The following is a 23006-nucleotide window of genomic DNA, read 5'->3' on the forward strand; positions in this document are numbered from 1 at the left end:
GAAATCTTAAAAAATAGCCTTTATTTTAGAAGTTAATTCATTCATTTACAAGCATAATTAAGATTTATTTAAATATTAATAATAACAAAATTTTTTTATTAAAGAAATTGGTTAAAATCTTTGATTGCGTGTCATTTCCACTGGTTGGGTCCAAAATTTCCTAAATTACTCATCTCAGCTGCGTTCTCCCGCGGCTGCCGGGAAATGGGGAAACACGGCAAGAAGCAAAGCCACGACCACCGCAGGGGAAGAAGAACCTCGTACACTGTTAATGAAGACGACGATGAAGAAACCCAAGGCTGCCCACTAAGCCCGCAGACTTCAACTCTTCAGAAAACTACTCTCTCCGATTCTGATCAAGAATCCCAAGAAGAACAAACGGAGACCGAAGAAATCCCATCGAATAATGATGACGCGCCTTCAAAATTCTTGCTTTATCAACAAGCTGTGCAGGTCTGCAACTTAGTTTAGTGTTTATCTATGTTTCTATTTAGTGAAATATTGCATATGAATGTGACTAATTGTTTTATATGTATTTCTTGCAAATGCAGTCACCCAAAGGGGACATAAGCTATTTGCAGAAGTTCTTTCTGATGTATGTGGGTGGAAGGGTTCCCCTCCATCTCCAGGAAGACTTCTGTGGAACTGCCCTTTTGAGGTATTTCTCATACTGGCCCCCTTTTTTTCTTTCTTTCTTTCTTTTAGTCTTTTTATTCCTTCTTGTTATAATTCCGAATTGCTCTATGCGTGTAGTTGGTTATTATTTTATCATTCTGTTATTGTGTGGGAAATTGCATTCTTTATTTAATCCCAAGAAAACAACGAGTCTGTCGTTTGGTTTCGTCATCCGGATTGATACAATGACTTGCTTCTTTCTTCAATGTCCGTCTAGCATGTTATGTTTCCTGATCGGTCAGTTTGATGCAATTCTATAAATGGAGAGGGCTTTGATTTCATTTTTCGTTTATTGTCCCGCATTTCCTTTAAGGTTATAGTTTTTATGGAAACTTTTGTGGAAGACAAAACGAACTCCTTGGCTTCCCTTTTATTTTGGTTAAGATAGGATACAATTTTTTTATTGAAGCTAAAATGTAATTGGAAAATAGGAAATTACTCCAATCAATCTTGTGAAAAATAATTTGACAAACTAATTTCCGTGTCTGATCTCCATGCAAGCAGACAACACAATCATCAATTTAGGTTAGTACAGGTTACCGTCTTCTTAAAAACTTGTATTAATTCCTTCAAAGCTTTGTCAGCCCATATTTGAGTATTGTTTATGGCTTATGAATGCAATGTTATACTTAATTAAGGACGTACCCTTTTTACTTTTATTGAACAGTGTAGAATGGATTCACGGTGACGCTAGGCGAACTGCTGTAGGATTAGATTTGGATCTCGAAGCGCTGAATTGGTGCATGGAGAACAATGTTAATAGAATCGGGGCTGATATCTGCTCTAGGATAACACTGTTTCATGGAAACGTTTTGCATCCTCTTGATTCAAAATTGATCAACTTTGATCACGACGAGATTATCAAGAATACTAGATCGAAAAGTGATGAAAGTGATTCATTGATCTGCACCGAAAATTTTCTGTCGGAGGGAAGGCCTGAGGCTACTCAATTCATGAAAGAAACTCTGTTGCCAGCAAGAGATATAGTGTGTGCTTTCAACTATAGTTGCTGCTGTCTGCATAGCCGCAAAGAGCTGATTTTGTACTTCAAGTATTCACTTCATGCTCTGAGTAACAAAGGTGGAATATTTGTGATGGATTTATATGGAGGTACCTCATCAGAAAATGAACTGAGGCTGCAGAGAAGATTTCCGAATTTTACGGTATCTTATGCTACAAAGTTCTACATTTTAGTGGCACGTCGTTGCATATGGGCTGAATATTCCTTTTATTTGATATTTATTGCAACATTATATTTAATGTTATCAGAATTATTATCGTAAATTCAAAAATATTCTTTCCCTCTGTAGAATTATCAGAACATGAAAACTTCATTGCTTTTGGCATCTTTTTAAGCTCTGAAGACAAAATAATAATCGATGAGCTACCGATATGTGGTTGGGGTACTGAATTAATTGGAATTTGTTTTGATTGTTGTCATAGATATCTTCTCATTCGATCATCCATCGTGTAAATAGAAGATATGAGTACTCCCTAATGACTTGCATGCCCAAGAAGATATTTTAGGAAGAGCAAAAGGCATCCAAAATTCAAATGATGGAATTTTGAAAAGAAATCCATCTACTCGAAAGGATTAAAATTTTTGGATTGTAGCTCTTTTCCCTTAAATTTGAGTTCTCAAGTGTCCATGTAATGCATTTTAATTCATTTTAAACCTTGAAAAAACACTTACCACGGTAAAACCTATTATCGTGTGGTTTTGTAGTGGAGTAGTTGGATTTTGAAGCATCAACTTTTTTGTGTTTTAGCCCAGTGGGAAACCAGGATTTGTTGTTTAAAGACTCACCAATTACTCGTGTATGTGCTGTTTTTTTTAATTATAGCATTCTTGAATCTTGCTGCACTTTACCACTTCACATAAATATTATCGACAAACAGACGATTTCAAGTTCTGAATCCTATAATATTTTACAGCATTTCATCACCATTCCGTAATGATTGTTGATGCTATCAATATTTTTGCAGTATGTTTGGGAGCAAGCTGAATTTGACATCATTCAGAGAAAAACAAGAATCAGTCTCCATTTCCATCTCCAAAAGCAGAAAAAGCTGCGGCATGCTTTTAGCTATAGCTGGAGACTGTAAGCTCGACCGTCCTTGTCCACCTGTTGTATAAATTTTCTTATAAATCTTCAATGCCTTTTTTTATCGTCACTTTCTTGACAAAACATGCATAATTTAATCACGATGTTTTCTAGATGGTCCTTGCCTGAAGTGAAGGATTGTTTGGAAGAGGCTGGGTTTCGTGCCGTTCACGTATGGATTCGCAGTATGCCCGACAGTGAACAAATTAGATGCACAGATGGCTTCTCCGTTGGAAGAGATGTAAAGTATGATGAGGCTACAAGTTTCAAACAACAAGATGCATGGAATGCGTATATTGTGGGTGTTGCATAGTTACTTCTGAAATCCTGCACAAAAATCAGGCAATTCCCGTCGTCTTGGTCATCAAAGAAAATTTAATTGAAGATTGTTAGACACCGAATTTTATTTCCTTTTGGATTAATAGACCGGGGTGTTTACCTTATGTACTGGTTAGTTATGGCATAGTTTCATCACGTGACACCTTATATTGATGTTCTTTCAGTGTTGAACTAAAGAAAGCTGGTAACACGATTTCCTTGTTTTTTCAAGACTTGATTTGCTCAGATGAATGTACGTGTACAGGATATTTAGGGGTAGAGTCGGGTAGAAACTAGGTAATCAAGAAAACTTAGTTCCTCTGACTAACCATACTAATCAGTTACGGTGTATTGGTTGCTAAAAGGCTAAAAGATTTATTATGTTACTTACACTAATTGATGGCTGTTGTGCAGATTTGATTCTGTAACTTGGACATAAATTGTGCTGTGTTATACTTCGTGTGATCACCACCAAACAACACTCTTGAAATCATGTTCCCTTACTGAACACTCAGACGCGACATCCTTTCTTACACTTTTAACGTGTGTGCTAGCTGTGTTAAGACTCAAGCTTGAAGATGTATTTTTTATGGCTTGTTTTGTAGTGATGACCGATTTAGCATTATTATCTCGAGTTGTTTCTCAAGGGAAATAATTGTGATTTGCTGTAGCCTGACTTTGCAAGAAATGAATGCGCATGATATTTGGAAAACGTTGGCTTATGTATTTGAGTTTGGCTCCATTGAGCACATGGTGGGATTAATGCTGAACACTTGAAAGAGTAGTGGAGTGGTCCTCTCATGTATCATTTTGGTTCCAGTCTCAACCCATGCACTTGGATGACATTAAGATACCAAAATTCTTGCAATTGGTGAGACTGGAACACATGGTAGATCGAGCCTCGGGGTGAAGGATGCCAAACGTTCCTTCTCAAACAATATGGATTAAATTTTCACGTGCAACCCTTTTCTGTATTTTAAATTTTGCCCGACTCTTCTCGACATTGGAGTTGCTGTGGGAAATGTTGACGCTTCCGAAATAATGTAGCAGACGTAAATGATGTTGTGTGATACATTATCGGACCTACTTCAGCGATTAGTTTCAATTGGGACAAATTTCCACTCAGCCAAAACTTCCAATCCAATGTACACCTTTGTTTGCTATGATACTATTCAAATGCCTCGCTCAAACTCAAAGATCGTCATCGTTGGTACTTTCAAAAGTTCATTTTGATTTCTCTTTTGCATCCATCGGTCGAGTTTTCAAATACGGCTATGAAAAGTTGCCTATCGTTAGGCAAATCTTTCTTTACTGAATTTGATTGGCCAGTCGTAATCTGACAGGTATCATGTAAAGCAGGGAGATACTATATGTTACATCGGGTGAGTTTCGTCCAATGAAACATCTGTTGTGTGGGTCTCATTCTCAATAAATAATAGACGATACACCGGTTGAAGGTGTAAATCACATCTGGTGGAGCATAATATCTCCCATATCAAGCATTAAAAAAAATGGGAATGTGAATATAAGTTTTTAGATGTCAACGTTCATAAAGATAATCAAATGTAAGCTGGGAAAATGTACTAGGAATTTATTTATTTTTGTAAGGGTCAAATGAGAATATTATTGTTCCAAAGCCTTCACCAAATATTTCCACCTCGGTTCGGTTTGAGTTTATCAAATGTGAAGTGTGAAGCATTTAGAAAGATTCCTCCTTTCAAGGTAGGAATTTCAGAAGATAACAAAATAAAAAACAAAACAAAACAAATTAGGTTAACTTTCTAGGTTGGTGCATGTCTGAAAAACATCAGCCTTCCATCGCCCCACACAGAAAGCTTATTTAATTTATTTATTTTTTTTCAAATTCCACACACGTTCGATCTCAAATATAATAAATTTTAATCGACAGCCGCCTACCAGGCTATATTTTCCCTTCAAAACATCACAATATTTAACATATACGTCAAATAATTGTAAATATGCACAATGAGTCTTATCAAATATCAATACACCATGAGAATACAATTAACGGTGGTGATGTACACATTAATTAGATTAGTAAGTCTTATGCGAGATATTTCATGAATTTATATTTCGAGATGTATCGACTCAGTCTATACTTATGAAAAGTAATAATTTTGATATAAAAATAATAATTTTTCATGGATCGGGTCGGATTAGAGACCAGTTTCACAAAATTAACTTGTGAGACATAAGCATATTAATTTTTTGTAATTTTAATACACAAGCAACCACACTTATAGGCTTAGCCGGCAACCACCCTATGAAGATAAGGGGAGTATCTCCAGAGACGATTTCACAATATTCGTGAAATAAGTCGACATGATTCATACTTAGAGTGAAAAGTAATATTTGACATAAAAATAAACACAAAAATACTATGAGACAGTCTCGCAGCTCAATTTTGTGAGACGGATCTACTATCGCATCCTATTCATGTAAAAGTATTTTTTTATGTAAAGAGAATAAATTTTCACTCCAGACACAAATCAGGTCGACTTGTCTAACGAAATAGATTTGTAAGATAGTTTTACATTAGATCTACTAAAATACTATATCACTTTCGATGCCGTTGGTGTTAATTTTTATGTTACCTGATAATCCTTTTTCTTAGGGACCTAATTATAATCATTTTCTTTGTTAAGGTGCACTTTGAGAAAACGGATGATGTTGTTTCTGTTTCTTTATCTGACCTGGTCAGAAAGATGAATGAATAATATTGTATGTAGATTCCAAATGCTGTCCTAAATACACCTATAAATTGCAATTATTAAGTATTTTAAAATTCAAATTTCCCCTAATTCTTCAGTATGGTACCAAAAGAAATCAGTTGGAAACTCAAAATCACACACCAAAACACAGTAATTAATGACTAAAAACATTAATTAGTAGCTTAATTAATTTCTAATCTTTCTCATGTTCGTTGTAGTTTCTGAATGCCACTATTGACCTCGGATCCAACTCCACCAATATACATTTGCACCAGATCCCTTTGTTGTTTCACTTTCAATAATCCAAATTTTACAGTTCGTATCCAAATCCAATGCTCATTTGTTTCTATTCTTCTTTAAATCCTTGTTCAACATGAATCAGAACAAGACCCTTCTTATTTCCTCCAAATTCTTGCACATTATCTGTAAAGAGATTTGAGATTGATTTTTCGTTGGTAGTTTCTCAACGACCCATTAATGTACAGCTCAGTCAAGACCGGAGTGCGGTCTCATTACATCACTTTGCTGCTGATAGTGGTGGCCGCCACTCTCACCATCAGGGCAGTGCTCCACTTTAATGGCCGTGCCTTTCAGCTGAAATATGAAATCTCACCAGCTGGAATCCCTAAAAAACCAGTCTTTAACGAAACCCTTTTGAAATATGCTGCTATTGAAAGTGGGGAGGCTCGTGTGAAACAAGAGGTTGAGGATTTGTTGGATGGGAGTTTCGGAAACCGTGGCCAAAAGAGGTCTTTTCTGTCTTTTGGTAGGTACCATATTGATTTGAGGCATAAATCGTTTAGAGGGACTCCATCGGAACTCCATTCTCCGGAGTTTAATCGTCTGTGGTTAACTTTTAGGAAGTATTTGAGTGGTTGGTGGAGTAATAGAAGGCTTCATTTGGATACAATGTTGGATTTTGCTAATTATGCTAAGGTTGCTGTCGAGGAGTATAGTGGAACAAAGGGTTCGAGAAAGAGATACAAGAGTTGTGCTGTGGTGGGAAATAGTGGGATTTTGTTGAGAAGTGATCATGGTAAGCTGATCGATAGTCACGAGATTGTTATTCGGCTAAACAACGCGAGAACTGTGGGTTATGAGCGTAACGTTGGGGTGAAAACGAGTGTATCTTTCATCAATAGTAACATATTACATTCATGTGCTAGAAGGGCAGATTGTTTTTGCCATCCTTACGGCGAGAGAGTGCCTATAGTTATGTATATATGTCAACCGGTTCACTTTTTCGATTTCTCGGTGTGCAATGCTTCGCATAAGGCGCCTTTGGTTGTTACTGATCCAAGATTTGATATGTTGTGTGCTAGGATTGTGAAGTATTACTCGTTGAAACGGTTCGTGGAGACAACCGGGAAGGATTGTGGTGAATGGGGGGCCGCTCACGATGCACTCGAATTCCACTACTCTTCGGGTATGCAAGCGATCATGCTTGCTGTGGGAACTTGTGAGAAGGTTAGTATTTTTGGGTTTGGGAAATCTAATTCAGCTAGACATCATTACCATACGAATCAGAAGGCCGAGCTTTCCCTACACGATTACGATGCAGAATATGATTTTTACGAGGATTTAATGAAAAGACCAGAGGCTATTCCTTTCATGTCCGATGAATTCAAGTTTCCTTCTGTTGAAATGTATCACTAAAATTTTGTAGGATTAGTTTCTTTACTTTTTTTTATTACGCCAGTTCCCTTATTCGTGCAACAACATGGGGAAAGAACTAAAATTGTAACGATAATATATATTGTTTCATTGTAACTGAAGAAGTTGAAAATGAAAGAAATATATTTTACAAGCCTGAAGCCGCCCTTTTCGCTTGTTTCGATGTTCTTGAATTGTTAATATTAATCTTTACGAAGATCAAATCAATGAAATCATGTATTTGGTGTTTTAATATTGTATCCTCAAACTAACAAACTTTGATAGTGAGGATGTTACGTTATTTAACGGTTCCGTGCACACATTGCGTACTTAAACGATAGTTTTTGGCATGTAATAATTATGGACTCAAGTAGAGGAGTGTATGGACAAAATTTTGTTTATTTTAATCTGGGTTGATTTTTCCGTAAGATCTTTTGCAAATAGTTAGTGAAATGGCGATAATCAGGTAGAATAATTATCGAAGTTGGATGATTTATTTTAGTTAAGTGTACTAATTTATCTTGTTTCAAAGTACAATAATATTTCATAACTTTGCTGTGAAATTGGTCTTATGGTTGTTGTACCAAAAGATCAAAGGTGTCTCTCTGCTTCTTTATTACACGACAAGATATGTTTTTAACTCAAAAGCTTGAAACTATACATAATTTTTAGAATATTTCGTTCTCCCCTGAGAGAATTTGGACGCTCTATTCTTGAAAATCGATTTTGATACGAAGTTGATAAATAACGAGGTGGCACTAAATAAATATTATACGACGAAGTCAAATAATAAAATGATTTGGTTAAAAAGAAATGTTTTTCAAAAAACTAAATGTGCCAAAATATAAAATATTTTGCAGAAAAAGGGAAGGTAGAAAGTTGTTCCTTGAAACAAATATTTAGGATGCAAGGAAGTGCAAATGAACAATGAAAGCCTAATTATGATCAGGCCAGCTCTTTCATACGAAAGGATCCAATCTTATTTAAGCCCAATTGGGTTTAGGTTACAATCATAAAATTGTTGGGTAATAGAACTATAACTTATTATGCAAATTAAGGCATGTTTAGATTATTAATCAGAAGTCTGAAATGCAGTTACCAACTCGAAAGAATTCGCGGGTATGTTTCTATTTGGGTGGGGGTTGGGTTTCTTGGGGAGGAGACTAGTTGTATTGCAAGGAGTCGAGCCGAGCCAATCCGAGCTGCTTGTGAGCTTGGATATTTACTTGAGAAGCTTCCTTGATGCCTCTTTCTCCATGGGTCGGGAGATTGGATATTTACGTGAGGAGCTCGGCTCGGTCAATTATTCTAATTAGTCCTCGTTGCACCTAGTGCTGATATGATCTGTCCCAAGATGGCGGGGATAAGTGATATATGCGACGAATAATATCCAGAATTCGAGTCACTCATTGTATTATTGTATTTGTTAGCTTTAATATAACAGTCGGATCATAAAATAATCACCATTTATACAAACTCATTAAAATTCTCGGCCTTAAAATCGCATCCTCCAAGAGCATGAAGGAGCTGAAAACAGAAAGGTGGCATTATTCTATACATATTAGCCACTTTCACTTGTAAAAAAGGAAATACGTTTAGGCTAGCTAGCTATATATCTGCTCCATCCCAGTTTTATGAATAAAGCATGCATGCAAAAGTTGAATGTCCCTGTTTTAAAAAAAAAGATTCACACCAGTAGATATTTGAGAACATTTGATTGAAGCTATACATTTAGGTCTTGTTGTTTAATCCCTAAATACTTGTCGATAAATGGAGGAGGGTGTCTTGTACTTGGTCACTTCTCTGTCAAACACGACAGCTACGGTTGGAACTGTTGTGATTCTATCTTCCCAAGTGTTAGGTGTGTACGTACGTAGAAAGGACACTGTGCATGCATGTTTTGTTTCGTATTCGGCAGTTGTAGTTTGAGTCATTTTATGTTCGCTTTGAACAAGGTTGGATAAGATTCCAATCATTGAATGTAGCAGTACTAGTGTGATTTCAGAAGCAATCATTCTGAATATTAGTCACTCGAGAAGAGATCAAAAAATTTATATCTTTTTTTAAAATATAATATGCATGTTTTATGTTTTTTTTATTATTTTATTTTGTTACTAATTAATTTACAGACCGAGTCCACTAAGATTGAACTAATGATACAAACTTGTTGTGTAACTCAACGATATTGGACTTGGGCTCTCTATTTAATTTCATGATAAAGTAAATGATTGAAAAATAAATAACCTGCTCATCACTCATATCATATTGAATTATCACTGTTTGAATTTTAAATAGTCGATAACTTTAATTTGGTCCCTAACATGGGAATATGTTTCTTGTGAGACGGTCTCACGAATCTTTATATGTGTGACGGGTCAATCCTACTGATATTCACAATAAAAAGTAATACTCTTCGCATAAAAAGTAATAATTTTCATGGATGACTCAAATAAAAGATCTTTCTCATAAAATACGACTCGTGAGATCGTCTCACACAAATTTTTGTCATAACATAGTTGGTCAACAGGGAAGTTAAATCAATTATTTATCCTAGTCTAGATATTCTTGAAACTTTAAAATTAGTTCCACCATTGGTTTGTCCTAGAGCCCCATACAAGCTAGTTTGAAAAAATAACACACACTAGTCTTTGCCTCCGGATAGGCTCAAAAAGTACGGCAGCCTCTATAATTGGTTTTTATAGAGAGAATATGTATTGGAAAAAAAAAAGGAAGATAAATATAGGATAATTGAGTAAATTGGTTTTTATAGAGAGAATATGTATTGGAAAAAAAAAAGGAAGATAAATATAGGATAATTGAGTAAATTGGTTTTTATAGAGAGAATATGTATTGGAAAAAAAAAGGAAGATAAATATAGGATAATTGAGTAAATTTGTTTAAGATTTATATTTTATTTTTAATTTTTATTTTATTTATTTATTTATCTTATTTGTAAAATTATATAAAAATGAAAGAATTTTTATTGAGGGATAATATAATTATTTAAACAAAATGTTTCAAAAAAAATTATTTAAATAAAAAATATATGTTAAATATTTCGGTGGATGAACCCAAAAATTTGGCCAATTATATAAATATTTTAGATAAAATAACATTTACAAAATAAGTTGGGGGTGAGTGTTTTGCCATAAAGTAATCAAAATATGATATTTGATTTATTATCTAGTTTAATATAACAAGAGGGTCCATTTTTTAATTTTCGTTTCAGGCCTCATTCAGCACAGGTACGGACGGCTCTGCTCGAGACTACACCGTATACTTAATAAGATTCGGTTTCAGTCGTTTCAAAGCAACGAACCCTTACAAAAATGTATACATCAGTCTTGTCCAAATCCTTTAGCTAAACAACCACACTAATTGGCGAATCAATTGTCCTCTTCTCACAGCAAATTTAACGTTAAAAAAGCCTTCGAATCCGCTGTCATAATTGAAAAATGCATGCAATTCAAACAGAAACCTTAGGGTACTGATCATAGCAACATTTTCTGTGTACTTTTTATCCTTTGGTTATACAAGTAATCTTGTAGATAAGTACACAAACAGACAATTAAAATTACCTAAAATACTATAGTACCTGCTGTCACATTCAACGGCACTCTAAGATAATCCTAACAAATAAAAGGTAATTAATAAGTGGGATTTTTTTGTACGAAAAATATTCGATTAAAATGGCAGGCATGGCTTAAAGTAGTTAAAGATGTCATACTATACATAGAAGCATAGATCTATATGTGTGTATACTTGATTACTTACTTTTTTTAAAGAAAATCGTGATTTCAAAGTAGTTAGATGCCTTATACCAGTCATAGAAAATTTTTAGTTGATTCTTAATAGTTTTATATATATATATATATATATATATATATATATAATTGTTGATAATAACGGGACTCGAATTTTTTAAACCGTATAGAGCAGTCCAAACATCACGTTTCGATTGATTTTCTTTTTGAGATAATTATTGTATCAAAAACATCAATCAAATTAAACTAGTGCTATTTTCTAAGGATAATCTTCATTGTGCCAATTATTTCCAGGTCAACTTTCTTCTGTGAAGTATATCATGTGTAGTTTAAAATGTTTTTTTTCTTCACCTATATCCTAAATTTAATCTTAGTTTTAAATGAACATGATTTCTTGGATCACATAAATTTAGGTTCCACGTTTTTGAAATTTTTGACTTAAATGTGGTTGTGTCGAGTCATTCATATTTAAAATCAATAGCTCCAAATGCATGGTGACTAAAGTATTTTAAAACCAAGGGATCATGTTATATATAGCATATATATAATAGGATATAAAATTAATACTAATGAAACATTCATTTAAAAAGTTTTAGTCTGATTGAAAAATCATGCAGAAACATGTGGTTTCAGATTTCTTTCATGTTTTTAGATCGCCTGATAGAGTAGGTACACCTATGTTGCATGTTTTACTTTTTCTTCCCCGTCATCTTTTGTTTGGATGAATGGTGAATTTCCGTCTTGCCTCATCTCCTGCCATAAGCGCTAAGAGGTAATTGAATCTTTATTCAAATGAGCTGATTGGTTGATTAAGCTTATAGTGAACGATTATCATCAATACAGTTACAAGTTTTTAGTTAAAAAAAAGGTTTAGTCTAATTTATAATTTTGATACAATATGTTTTTTTTAATCTATCATCTTTCTTTTTCTTGTAAATTAAATTTTAAACATAAAACAAGTACAAGTCAATTAGATTATATATTATAAAAACTTTACAAACATAGATCACCATAATATTAATAATTATTGGCTCATGGAGATCGAAGAATTATTTTATTTTCCCCATTAAACTTCTGCAAATCAAAATCACTTAGTACAAGACGATCAGCCATTGATTTTTGAAACCCATTTTGCAAATAATGATATTCCAGTGAAAACCTAGGAAGCCGCTAACGTTTTCTTGCAGCAGTTTCCCGCTGGCAATTGAAGAAGACAGCGGCAACAGGAAGACCCAATTCATTCTCCTCTGCAAACCTCCTCGTATTGAATCCGTCCCTACAGATCGGCGGTTTCATCACCGATTGTCTCTTCTTCTGCTTGAACAGCAGGAATATGAACCTGTGGATTCCGATGTTCGGCCTCGGCATTTCGTAGCTTACTGCTTCTTTCCCTGTTTTTTAGTATTTTATTATTTTCTTGATCATTATTGATTTTATATTGCTAATTAATAAATATTAAGATTAATCAAATGGATTTTCGCATACCAAACGAGGAATCCGTGGTTCCTGGGATGTCTGTAACTATCCTGTGAATTTTGTCAAATCAAGTTATATTTGTCAGTGTGGTGCGGTCAAGATAAACATGTGCCAACATATAATGCATGTGGTATGAATAATTGGCGTTGCATGATTGTAAGCTGTGTTCGTTGATCTGGATGTGTGTGAAAATATGCCTTTATACTCCAAATTATTTAGATAGGATCACAAATTGATCTATATCTAATTTTAGTCTTCCTTTGTCGGCAGGAATGCTGATGTGATTCTACACATGTTAATATTATATTGGTGTCATATCGAAAAAAAAGAGTTAAAATTATTAACAAACAAATATAACATATTAAAATTGAAATTTGATAATACAAGTGACAAAAATCGTAAATACTCAATTACACATGACCAAAAGTGCAATTTTCCCATATTATATTTTGTTCAAGTAATCCCTTGACTAAAGACAATTAGGCGTTATTGGAATATATATGTTGTAATTACATTTAACCCTTCAAACATTATATTTTTTAAGGCAAAAATTTATGTGAGACGGTCTCACAGGTCGTATTTTGTGCGACATATATCTTATTTGGGTAGTCATCCATGAAAAATTATTACTTTTTATGCTAAGAATATTACTTTTTATTATGAATATCGGTAGGGTTGACCCATCTCGCAGATAAAGATTTGTAAGACCGTCTCACAAGAGACCTACTCATTTTTTAGAGTTAGAATTGCATATTACATCTTTCATATTGATTTTTTTGGTTCGATGAGATTAATAATATTCGTATGAAGATAAAAAGAGCATCCTTGATTTGGATAAATAGGCTTCTTTTGAACCGAAGAAGTGATAAATAATTATTATTTTTCATAGTATATTAGCTTATCATGGAAGATAAACGCAACCTAGTATTTTATTTTGTGTGTTAAAATTAAGTTGACATGTCATTCTTTTTTTAAAATAAAATAAAATAAAACCAAATGTGTTATCGTGATGAAATATATGAATTCACTGTGTTTGACACTTATTTAAATAGAGCGTTTAATATGGTAAGAAAATTTGACTTTCTCTCAATAAATGATATGCACAGACAAGTGCTCTTTTATAATCTGTTTGTTGAATATGAAACAAAAAAAATTAAGGTAGTGTCTGCAATAACTTATTTTATGTGTTTTCAAACTTATAACCAATGAAATGTTTAGAAATTGTAAGTAGAAATTGAGAAGAATTTAAAATAATATATTGCAAACACTAATGAATTAAGATGAAATGCAATGAATATATAACTGAACTTCAGAGTCAATACCCAATTTCTAACAATAATTGAACTACTAAATATAAAAATACTTGATGAATTCATGACAGACTAGATCTTATATTCGGAATCCGAAAAGTCAAAAATTAAATCTTTGATGTTCCATATATATTTGCATACTGATAACTCTAACAAAATCAGGTTATGCTCATCGATAACCTGGATAAAAATAGATTCTTTGATTCATAATATCAGCTGGGATGAACAGTACATAGTTAACTTCATGGCCGTATAGTCATATATACCACAATTTACGGCGGATAGAAAAAAGAATTACTACAAATCCGTATTGAATATTTAATTTTTTACGTGTCCCCAACCTAATAAGCACTAAAGATTTTATTTCATTTTTTTTAAGGTGGGGAACATTATATTTTCAGACATATTATCCATTTATGATATAATTAAGCATACCAGTGTAAATGTTCTCTGAGATATGGATCACTTGGTCCTGGAACATCAGGATCCGTCATGATCTGAAACAAAAATAAACCATTAAGAATTTAACAAGTAAGCTTGACAAGATTCACTGAAATTATAATTATAAATAGCAAAAAGGAAAAAAAAAACCCAATATTTACCAGGGTGAAGAATGATCTCATGTCGCCTTCATGAACTTCAACCCTAGGTTTAGAAGTAACTGTGGAAGGGAAGTGCTCATACCCGTTGTACACATGCTTGTTCGAGTTGTACGTCACCGACATCTTCACACTGGGGTAGAAATCATCGACGACATCTCCGATCACTCTACCGATTACCAGAGGATCTGATGACATTTTTGCCATAAAATATGTATTTCAAGAGAAAATTTTTCTTTCTTGAGATGATTTTTGCTTTGCGGAGAATGGAATAGCAAATCCCATGTATTTATAGTGGCAATAAGAAAGAACCCTACTAATTGAGCAACTTTTAGATAATTTCAAAGCCAGTGGAACACATTAAAGTATATTAGTTTCCATGTATATACAATGGGCTTACTGATTGTCCGGCATGTAACCACAGAACAATGATGTTTATTTCATTATACCCATGTGGGCATTGCCCCATGATAAGATGGATGGCCAAGATTTGTCCATGCATATATAGCACCCACTTTTTTTTGAAATTGTACGTGTGACAGGATCTTACCCGTTGAAATGAAGTGAGGATAGTGCCCACAAGTAGGATCTAATTAACCTGAACCAGGGTTATGTTCTTTAAGACAGTGAACTCTTGAAAGTAAAAGTCAAATTATATGTAAATAAAGGATGATTTGACATTGGAGGAGCTAGATTCTTGCTTTTTATCTGCCTTTCTTACTTAAAATTTTAAAAGGGAAATCAAAGGCAAATGGGAATTTGCAGAAAAGGTTTATGATCTTTAGTATTTAAGGTAAAAAAGGATTATTCTCCAATTAATGGGTTTTCTTTCCTTTTCTTTTCCTTTTTTTTAAAGGCAATTAATGGGTTTTCTGAACCTTTAGTTCCAAGACTACATTTGCGTTGCTACATTATTTAATTATAATATATATAATGGTGGGAGGTGATCGTTTCAAGAATTAATAAAAGTAATAAATTGTAAGTTGAGCTTGAATTAATGAATTTGAGATTATGGATTTCAAATTTCGTAACTTGTTGGAATAGACAAAATTCAATATTGTATTTGAATTGATCGATTTGATTTTGCAAATATTTGATAGATGTACTTCAAGTTGCATAAGGTGCTAAGAAGTGAATTTGAATTTTTGTTTTTATAATTTTTTTTTATATAAGGAATACTGCAATCTCAGAATAACGAGTAAGGAATCTTGAAAGATGAATTGCCAAGACCAATTTTCTTTTATATAATTTTATTTAATTACAAGTAGAGATTTGTGTCATATTTATATGTGTAATACTATATAATTGATTAACACATTGTATCCTTCCTTCTATGATAAAATCATGATATCATTTTTCAATGTAGAAATGACTAATTTATTTAGTGTTATCCGTTAGGTTAACCTTTCAAAAATGCACTAGGCGGTGAAACTATGGTTGGTTCATTATTATGATCTAAACAATATTGGAGATTTCAATTTGAAAAAACATATCGAGAAGTGTATACTTTTTTAATATTAATATTATCTAAATATGAGAAAATATGATTTACATTTTCTAAATTTTGTAAGGTTCACACATACATGGAATAATAAAAACGTCCCATCATTAACCGAGTGAATTTACAGGATCAAAACTCAAAATTGAATACTTAACTAAAAACAAAATAAACAAACTTACGAGACCATTTCTCTTCATATTTATTTTTTTGCTACTACGATTGAAATCAGCTTTGGTTCAACGTCTTACGTCTAGCACTTTTCTGCCCAGATGGCCCGACAATATATTGTGCCCTTTTAAAATGAAATACGTGGGGACCAAATTTAAAATTATGTGTCGACGTCACTAATTATTAAATTTTTTTTACAACCAAATTAAAAATCTATGACGATAAGTTAGTACAAAATTACAGTCCATTAATGTTCATAAAAAATAAAAATATTATTAAAATTAGTGAACCGATGTATATAGTAAATCCGGGTTCATGGAAAAGTAGCATGCAATATAATAGGTTTATGTACAACTACTCTACATGTATGTTCGTTTTACGAAAATAGTTAAATAAAATTCTGATCACATTTATTTTCCCAATTTCTTCCTTGTAATGCTTTGGTTTTCATATTTTATTTTTTCACATCAAAGCATGTATAGAGAACAAAACGAGAGCTCGAGGTCTAGTAGTACTACTCCCCATATCCTCGATGTTCTTAAAAATGCTGCATTTTCCATAAAAAGTACATAGATTTTCTTTTTCAAAAACCTCCTTGAGACATATTTTAAAATATTTGATGAGCATGGTACCTATCATTTGTCATTTCCAGGTGAAAATACTGTTATGTTCTGAAACCGAGACGCGCCATCGTCGCAAAACAACAAGTCATGTAATGTATAAAATAGGTACAAACCAGTCTATTATATAATCAGAATTGTTTTTACAGTGCATAGCACAATTGAGGAAGCGATAACGTAAAGAAAAATAAAACTAAAATCGATGCTTGAAACTTCATGTCTCGAACTTGATCATCAATCCCAAAACATGTGTTGTTCACCTTTTTCCACTTGATCTTCTCCCTTATCTGGGGAAGGAAGTAAGGGGGTGAATGTTTGGATAAACACTCATTATGTGGGTACCAATTGTATACAAGAATACAAAATATACATAAATGAGACAAATAGAATTCAGAACAATGTATTAAAACATATCATAATTGGAGTATCAACTTATACAGAGAACTGTTATTTATCTCCTTGATATGTTGATCAGTCCATAACTGTTAGTTCTCTAAGGGGGCGAGGCCGTATATAGGTTATTAAAACTCACCGCATCATAGCCTTATCTTATTTTGTCATGTTTCAAAAATATTCTTACCCCTTTTAATTCGAATCATAACAATACATTTTCAAGATTTCATAGCATAAAAAATGGATCATGTGAGACGAAACATATACAGAATCAAAGGCCATGAAACGTGTTGTGTACGATCGAATTTTCAAAAATAACATGAACATCATTATTTTAAAACATACTTATAATTAAGCCCACTTACCTGTTTTTTTCTCGAAATAAAGTGTGAATGACTTGGTGCTCGAAATGATATTCTCTTGATGCTCGAACTTGGACTCAAACAAGGTTAAAGTGTTGTTCAGAATTCGGTGCTGCTTAGCTTGCTTCTTCGACCAAACTTTTGCTTGAAAAATAATAGAGTGTTGGTCGAATGTTTTGTTGTTGAATTGCTTCCCGAATATGAGAGATTTCGAACTTGTGAAATGTGACTTCGGGCAAATAATTAACTAGCATAATATAATATTTTTTATTTAAATAATACAAAAACTTCATTTATTACCAAAATATAATATAATAACTTTTTTTAAACAAAAATTTGCTCTAAAGTGATGTGGCAGGGATTTGAAAATTTTATCTCAAAATTTTATTCTTTTTCCGTTTTGATAAATATAGTTATCTTTTATTATTGTTATCTAGAAAACCTATTAATATTGACAAAAAAATAAATCATATAAAATAAATTAACAATAGCAATACTTTAACTGTTATTCGATTTATCATGTTTTTTAATATAAAATTATATAAAATAATTATATTTATTAAAATATAAACTTTTTTTTTTCAAATTTTGTAATTGAAATACAGCACGGCTCATGTTATTAATTTTTTTTTAAAAAAAAGAATAAAGAAAAATACTTTAAAAAAAAAAGAATAAAGAAAAATACTTTAAAAATAAAAAAATATATACGAAATTTTAATTAACAGAATATTTCTACCTTAATTTATTTGTGTCAAAAGAGGAATATTTCTACCGGGAAATTCGATGCTCCTTCGGGTAGCTACCCGATGGGTGTGCCATTGATTTTGGGCCATTGATGCTCGCACAGGGGCACTGCCCGTCTGCCAGCTCTCGAAGCTTGAAGCAAGCAAGACTGTAATTCCAAAGGGGCACCAGTTGAGCAGAAGAAGAGCAAGTGAGCCTCATTCTACTTCCAAAGATCTGTAGACTTCAAACTTGAAAATCAATCAGCAGATATCCTGATATTCTTTTGTAAGGTGATCCCATTTCGAATCTGATTGTTGGTTTTTTTTTGGCCCAGATGAATATTTCAAGATTTCTATCTTTTTGTGTTTTGCAGAAGAATGGTGTTTAGGGAATTGTTTAATATGATGATGGGATGTTTGGGGTTATCAAAGCGGCCGACACGGCCTGATTTTCCTGTGGTCGCCGACGATTCCTCAGGAGCTGATTTGCATATCATGAATTCACTAAGAATTAGGTTAAGTGATGGGAGATTCTTGGCTTATAAAGAAAGAGGAGTGCCCAAGAACAAGTCCACTTTCATAATCGTTGTAATTCATGGTTTTGGGAGCTCCAAAGACATGAACTTCATGGCTTCCCAAGTAAATAATTTTCATTCCTTTCTTGATTAATTGTTTCCACTTCTTTTTTTGTGATTTGAATTAATATTTTAAACCCTGTGTGCAATCCTAGTGTGGTTCATCAAGATGGTATTTCTTGTTTATTTCGAAGTCTTGTCCGATCCTCAATTCTAATCCTGCTGGCTTGTAGTAGAGGTTTTCATAGTCCAGACTTTCGAAGTCTCAAGTTTGATTTTGTTGGTTACAGAAGACAGTTGCTAACAATATGTTGATAAGGAACTTGGTTTTGTGAGAATACGAATGCCTGATGTTGCTTCTGTATTCAGGAATTTCTAGATGAGTTGGGCATATGCCTTTTGCTATTTGACCGAGCCGGATATGGTGAAAGTGATCCAAACCCGAAAAGATCATTAAAGAGTGAAGCATCTGACATCGAGGAATTAGCTGATAAGCTACAATTGGGATCCAAATTCTATGTTCTTGGAGTCTCCCTTGGATGTTACCCTATCTGGAGTTGCCTCAAACGAATACCCGACCGGTAATATTTCGAGAAGTCGCTTCTATGTTCCAATATGGGTTCTCATTCTTTTTCTTTCTATTTTACCAGATTAGCAGGTGCCGCGCTTGTTGTTCCGTACATAAATTATAAGTGGCCATCTCTTCCTAGTGATCTTACAAATGACGATTACCGCAAGGGCCTTTCGAAATGGGCTGTTTTTGTTGCGAGCCACTCTCCTGGATTATTGCATTGGTGGCTAACTCAGAAACTTTTTCCATCCTCGACTGTCCTTGACCGAAACACAAAATTTTTTAGCAATAAAGATTTAGAGGTGTTGAAGCACTCACCAGGGTACCAATTGCTTAGTAGGGTAATTTTCTCTTGGATTTGATTTCGTTAAGGGTGAAAGCTGCGTTTCTAATGGATCACTTGTTGAATTTATGCTCAGTTTTTTCAAATATTGATCGTAATTTTTTAGTAAACCGTCATTTTTGCCCTCAAAATATATTTAGTGACCCTCACCTTCCTCTGCTATGCCCCTTCTCCCTTCTGAATTCCTGGATCCACCCCTGTTATCTTTTGAATTCAACTCTTCTATCAGACTTAAAGTACTTAAATTATGCATTCTTAACAGGACTATTCATCGATTATGACATATCTTCTTGCATTATGCAGAACAAGTTGAGGAATCGAGTTGTATTTGACTCCCTACGTCGTGACTTTATCGTTGCTTTTGGCAAGTGGGAGTTTGATCCAATGGACATACATGATCCATGCCCTCAAAAGGAAAGCATGGTGCACATCTGGCAGGGCCGTGAGGACAAGATCGTACCATACCAGTTGCAAAGATACGTCTCCAAAAAGTTGCCATGGATTCGGTATCATGAAGTGCCGGATGGAGGGCATTTGCTGGTGTATGATGGTGTAGTCTGTGAAGTCATTTTAAGGTCTCTGGTGTTTGGCGAAGATCCTCCGTTGTATAGACCTCAAGCAGAGGACTAAGTTCTTCCATTCGCGCTCGGTGATGCACTCAGTAGGCGGATAAGGCAGTTGCTCGTAAATAGATTTTTTTAAAATTTATTGGTCGTTCTTGTTGTAGTTCATTGAGATTCATGAACTTGTAATCGAGTTTGAGCCACTAAGTGTGAATAAGAGAGTGACATTTTGGCGTTTGTTTCAAGAAACTATGAATTTGAGAATGAAATCACACCCTTGTTTATTCATTTGGTAGGTCCTTTGAGAAGATGAACCAAATTGAATGTATCAATCAAGTACGTTGTCGATGGTAGTTGACCTCAAATTTTATTTATTTATATACTTTATTTCAAGGCGAAACTGAAGTTTCTAATGTCAATGAGGATATTGAGACTGTTGTTTAAATGAAGTCTGTTTGTTTAGATTAGGCCTGAAATCTAATCCTTTTTTTGGGACAAAGATGCAACTAGACCAGAGACTCAGTGACCTAAAAAATGAAATCTTTTGATTGTAAATGAACCAAACACAAGATATGTCGAAAGCTCGAACCTCGTATCAGACACAAACTTAGCTCGAGCTTGATTGACTTACGAAGGAAGTCTTGACTTTAGAAGAAAGCAAGACAGTTGGAGTCAAACGTATTATTATTTCTTTGCTGCAAATGTATTTTATTATATACACATTGTATCATAATCTATAGAATTTTTTTCTCGTAAATTATGTCATTAAAACTTTATTAATAAAACATATACAAGAACCGCAGTTTTTTTTTTTCATTTTGATTAACCTTTTATATTGCATCTTTCAACATATCTTCCTTGTGGCGCTTGGGGCCGATGAGGGCGGGAAGTGATCGCCGGTGCTATGAGGTTGCATGGACAATGAGTGACACCTTGCAGGCTTCTAGACGAAGGAAACATGAATGAACCGATCTCATACCGAAATGAGATGTATTTCAAAAATTGTTCAGATATGGAACTGTGCAGTTGAGGAATGTTTAAAAGATTTGAAAGATACTACTCATACAAAAAAGACACATCTTCTTGTCGGGAGCTCGTCACATAAGAACTCCAAAATAAGCATGCTAGACTTGGATCAATTCTAGGATGTGTAATTTCCCCTGAAGTTTCCTATGGTGTATGTGAGTGAGGACATAAACACGCTGGAAAGACTCGCCTTATTACAGTAGGGACAGTCGTATAATATGGGACGTTACATTCATCATAAGACCAATGCTTATGAGGTGCTAGCTAGCCTTTGCATGCAGTGATATTATGCAGCTGCATGTTGGAGGAATTGATATATACTTGAAATATTGGTTTTGGATGAACTGATATTCCAGTTGTAAATTCCAACACGGTGAATAATACAATAACATAAATTTCATAAGATATTGGAACTAATGCACATGGATCCTGCAGATGTAAAATTAAAGAAAAACTAAAATCAAACTGATGTTTGTAATATTTTACATTTTCCTTAAAACATATTTGTCTTCTTCCACGGTGTTTCGAAGTTCAATGTGTACGATTGTTTTACAAGATACAACGTTGATACCAGCAATAATTTAGCACAAAGTTTGACGCGGACGAACTGAACAATATTTGAACTTTATTATGATTTAGAAAGAAATATTATTGACTGAATCCGAGTGAACAAACTAGTTAAGAGAATGAGAAGAAAGTTGTGGATTTAAAAATGTGAAGACGTGTATCAATTATTCTCATAAGCATTTTTAAAAACTTAAAATTAATTGTAACATTGATGAAAGCAAAATATATTATTAATTATATCCCTAATTTTGTTGATATCACAAGTGTATATGTTAATAAAAGTAGAGTTTTGAGTGTTTCGGCTCGCGTTATTTGTCATCCGAGATCGGTGAAAGGTGCGGAATTTTGTGCCATCAGGTTCGGTATAGCGTTTTATTTGAATCTCACGATGTTAATGTTTTCTCATATTCGATACATGTTTTACAAGCTATTAGCAGCTCCCTAGTTGACCTAGGTCCTAGTGGAGTGCTCACAATCGACATACTCAACCTACTGAAGTCGAATGCTTTCTTATCTATCAACTATATGTCGAGATCGGCCAACTGGTTGCTCATCAGATGGCTCGTGAAGTTTCTGATGTTTCTTCTTATGTTGAATTATGTTATGGTGATATACCAGCTTAGTTACTTAATATTATAAATCAATATATTCTGAAGCAATGCATATGATTTACTTCAAAAAAAATAGTTTGAACTTTTAACTATTGTTATTTGAGCTATTAGTTTCATACTAGTAATCATGTAATGTACAAATTGTGTGAGTTTAAATTAATTCTATGATGTATGGTATTTTTTTGTTACTAATTAAAAAATCTAGAAATATGTATTGATAAAATTTAGAATCTTAAAAATCATTTTTTTATATCTTTGATGATTGATTAAAATAATTATTTTAGTAGGATAATTTTTGGTATTTTAAAAACTTAATAAGGTACTGTTCAATAATATTTTTTTATTTTCT

General features: G+C 33.5%; 4 protein-coding genes across 5 annotated transcripts; 3 read left to right on the forward strand and 1 right to left on the reverse strand.

Moving 5' to 3' along the window:
• Positions 1–123: 123 nt before the first annotated feature.
• On the forward strand, positions 124–3344 carry LOC142529797 (uncharacterized). Its single transcript, XM_075635439.1, has 5 exons — positions 124–453; positions 552–658; positions 1343–1838; positions 2662–2777; positions 2895–3344. Exons 1-5 carry the CDS (start codon positions 205–207, stop codon positions 3091–3093), a joined length of 1167 nt encoding a protein of 388 aa, XP_075491554.1. The 5' UTR covers positions 124–204; the 3' UTR covers positions 3094–3344.
• Positions 3345–6127: 2783 nt separating this feature from the next.
• Positions 6128–7591, forward strand: LOC142529276 (beta-1,6-galactosyltransferase GALT29A-like). The gene has a single exon (XM_075634763.1). The coding sequence runs from the start codon at positions 6308–6310 to the stop codon at positions 7484–7486; it is 1179 nt and encodes a 392-aa protein (XP_075490878.1). The 5' UTR covers positions 6128–6307; the 3' UTR covers positions 7487–7591.
• A 4693-nt stretch (positions 7592–12284) lies between these two features.
• Positions 12285–15008, reverse strand: LOC142529272 (CEN-like protein 2). Its single transcript, XM_075634754.1, has 4 exons — positions 14636–15008; positions 14469–14530; positions 12733–12773; positions 12285–12638 (listed from the first exon to the last, which is right to left on the reverse strand). The coding sequence occupies exons 1-4, from the start codon at positions 14837–14839 to the stop codon at positions 12418–12420; spliced, it is 528 nt and encodes a 175-aa protein (XP_075490869.1). The 5' UTR covers positions 14840–15008; the 3' UTR covers positions 12285–12417.
• A 3432-nt stretch (positions 15009–18440) lies between these two features.
• LOC142530126 (putative lysophospholipase BODYGUARD 1) lies at positions 18441–20741 on the forward strand. 2 transcript variants are annotated; one of them, XM_075635910.1, is made up of 5 exons: positions 18441–18687; positions 18776–19040; positions 19346–19557; positions 19627–19888; positions 20194–20741. In XM_075635910.1, the coding sequence occupies exons 2-5, from the start codon at positions 18780–18782 to the stop codon at positions 20518–20520; spliced, it is 1062 nt and encodes a 353-aa protein (XP_075492025.1). In that variant the 5' UTR covers positions 18441–18687; positions 18776–18779; the 3' UTR covers positions 20521–20741. The 2 variants fall into 2 exon arrangements, with proteins under 2 accessions (XP_075492025.1, XP_075492024.1); XM_075635909.1 differs by having other exon boundaries at positions 18443–18692.
• The last annotated feature ends 2265 nt before the right edge of the window (positions 20742–23006 follow it).

Source organism: Primulina tabacum, chromosome 16 (genome assembly GCF_025594145.1).
Source record: "Primulina tabacum isolate GXHZ01 chromosome 16, ASM2559414v2, whole genome shotgun sequence".
Taxonomy (NCBI): domain Eukaryota; kingdom Viridiplantae; phylum Streptophyta; class Magnoliopsida; order Lamiales; family Gesneriaceae; genus Primulina; species Primulina tabacum.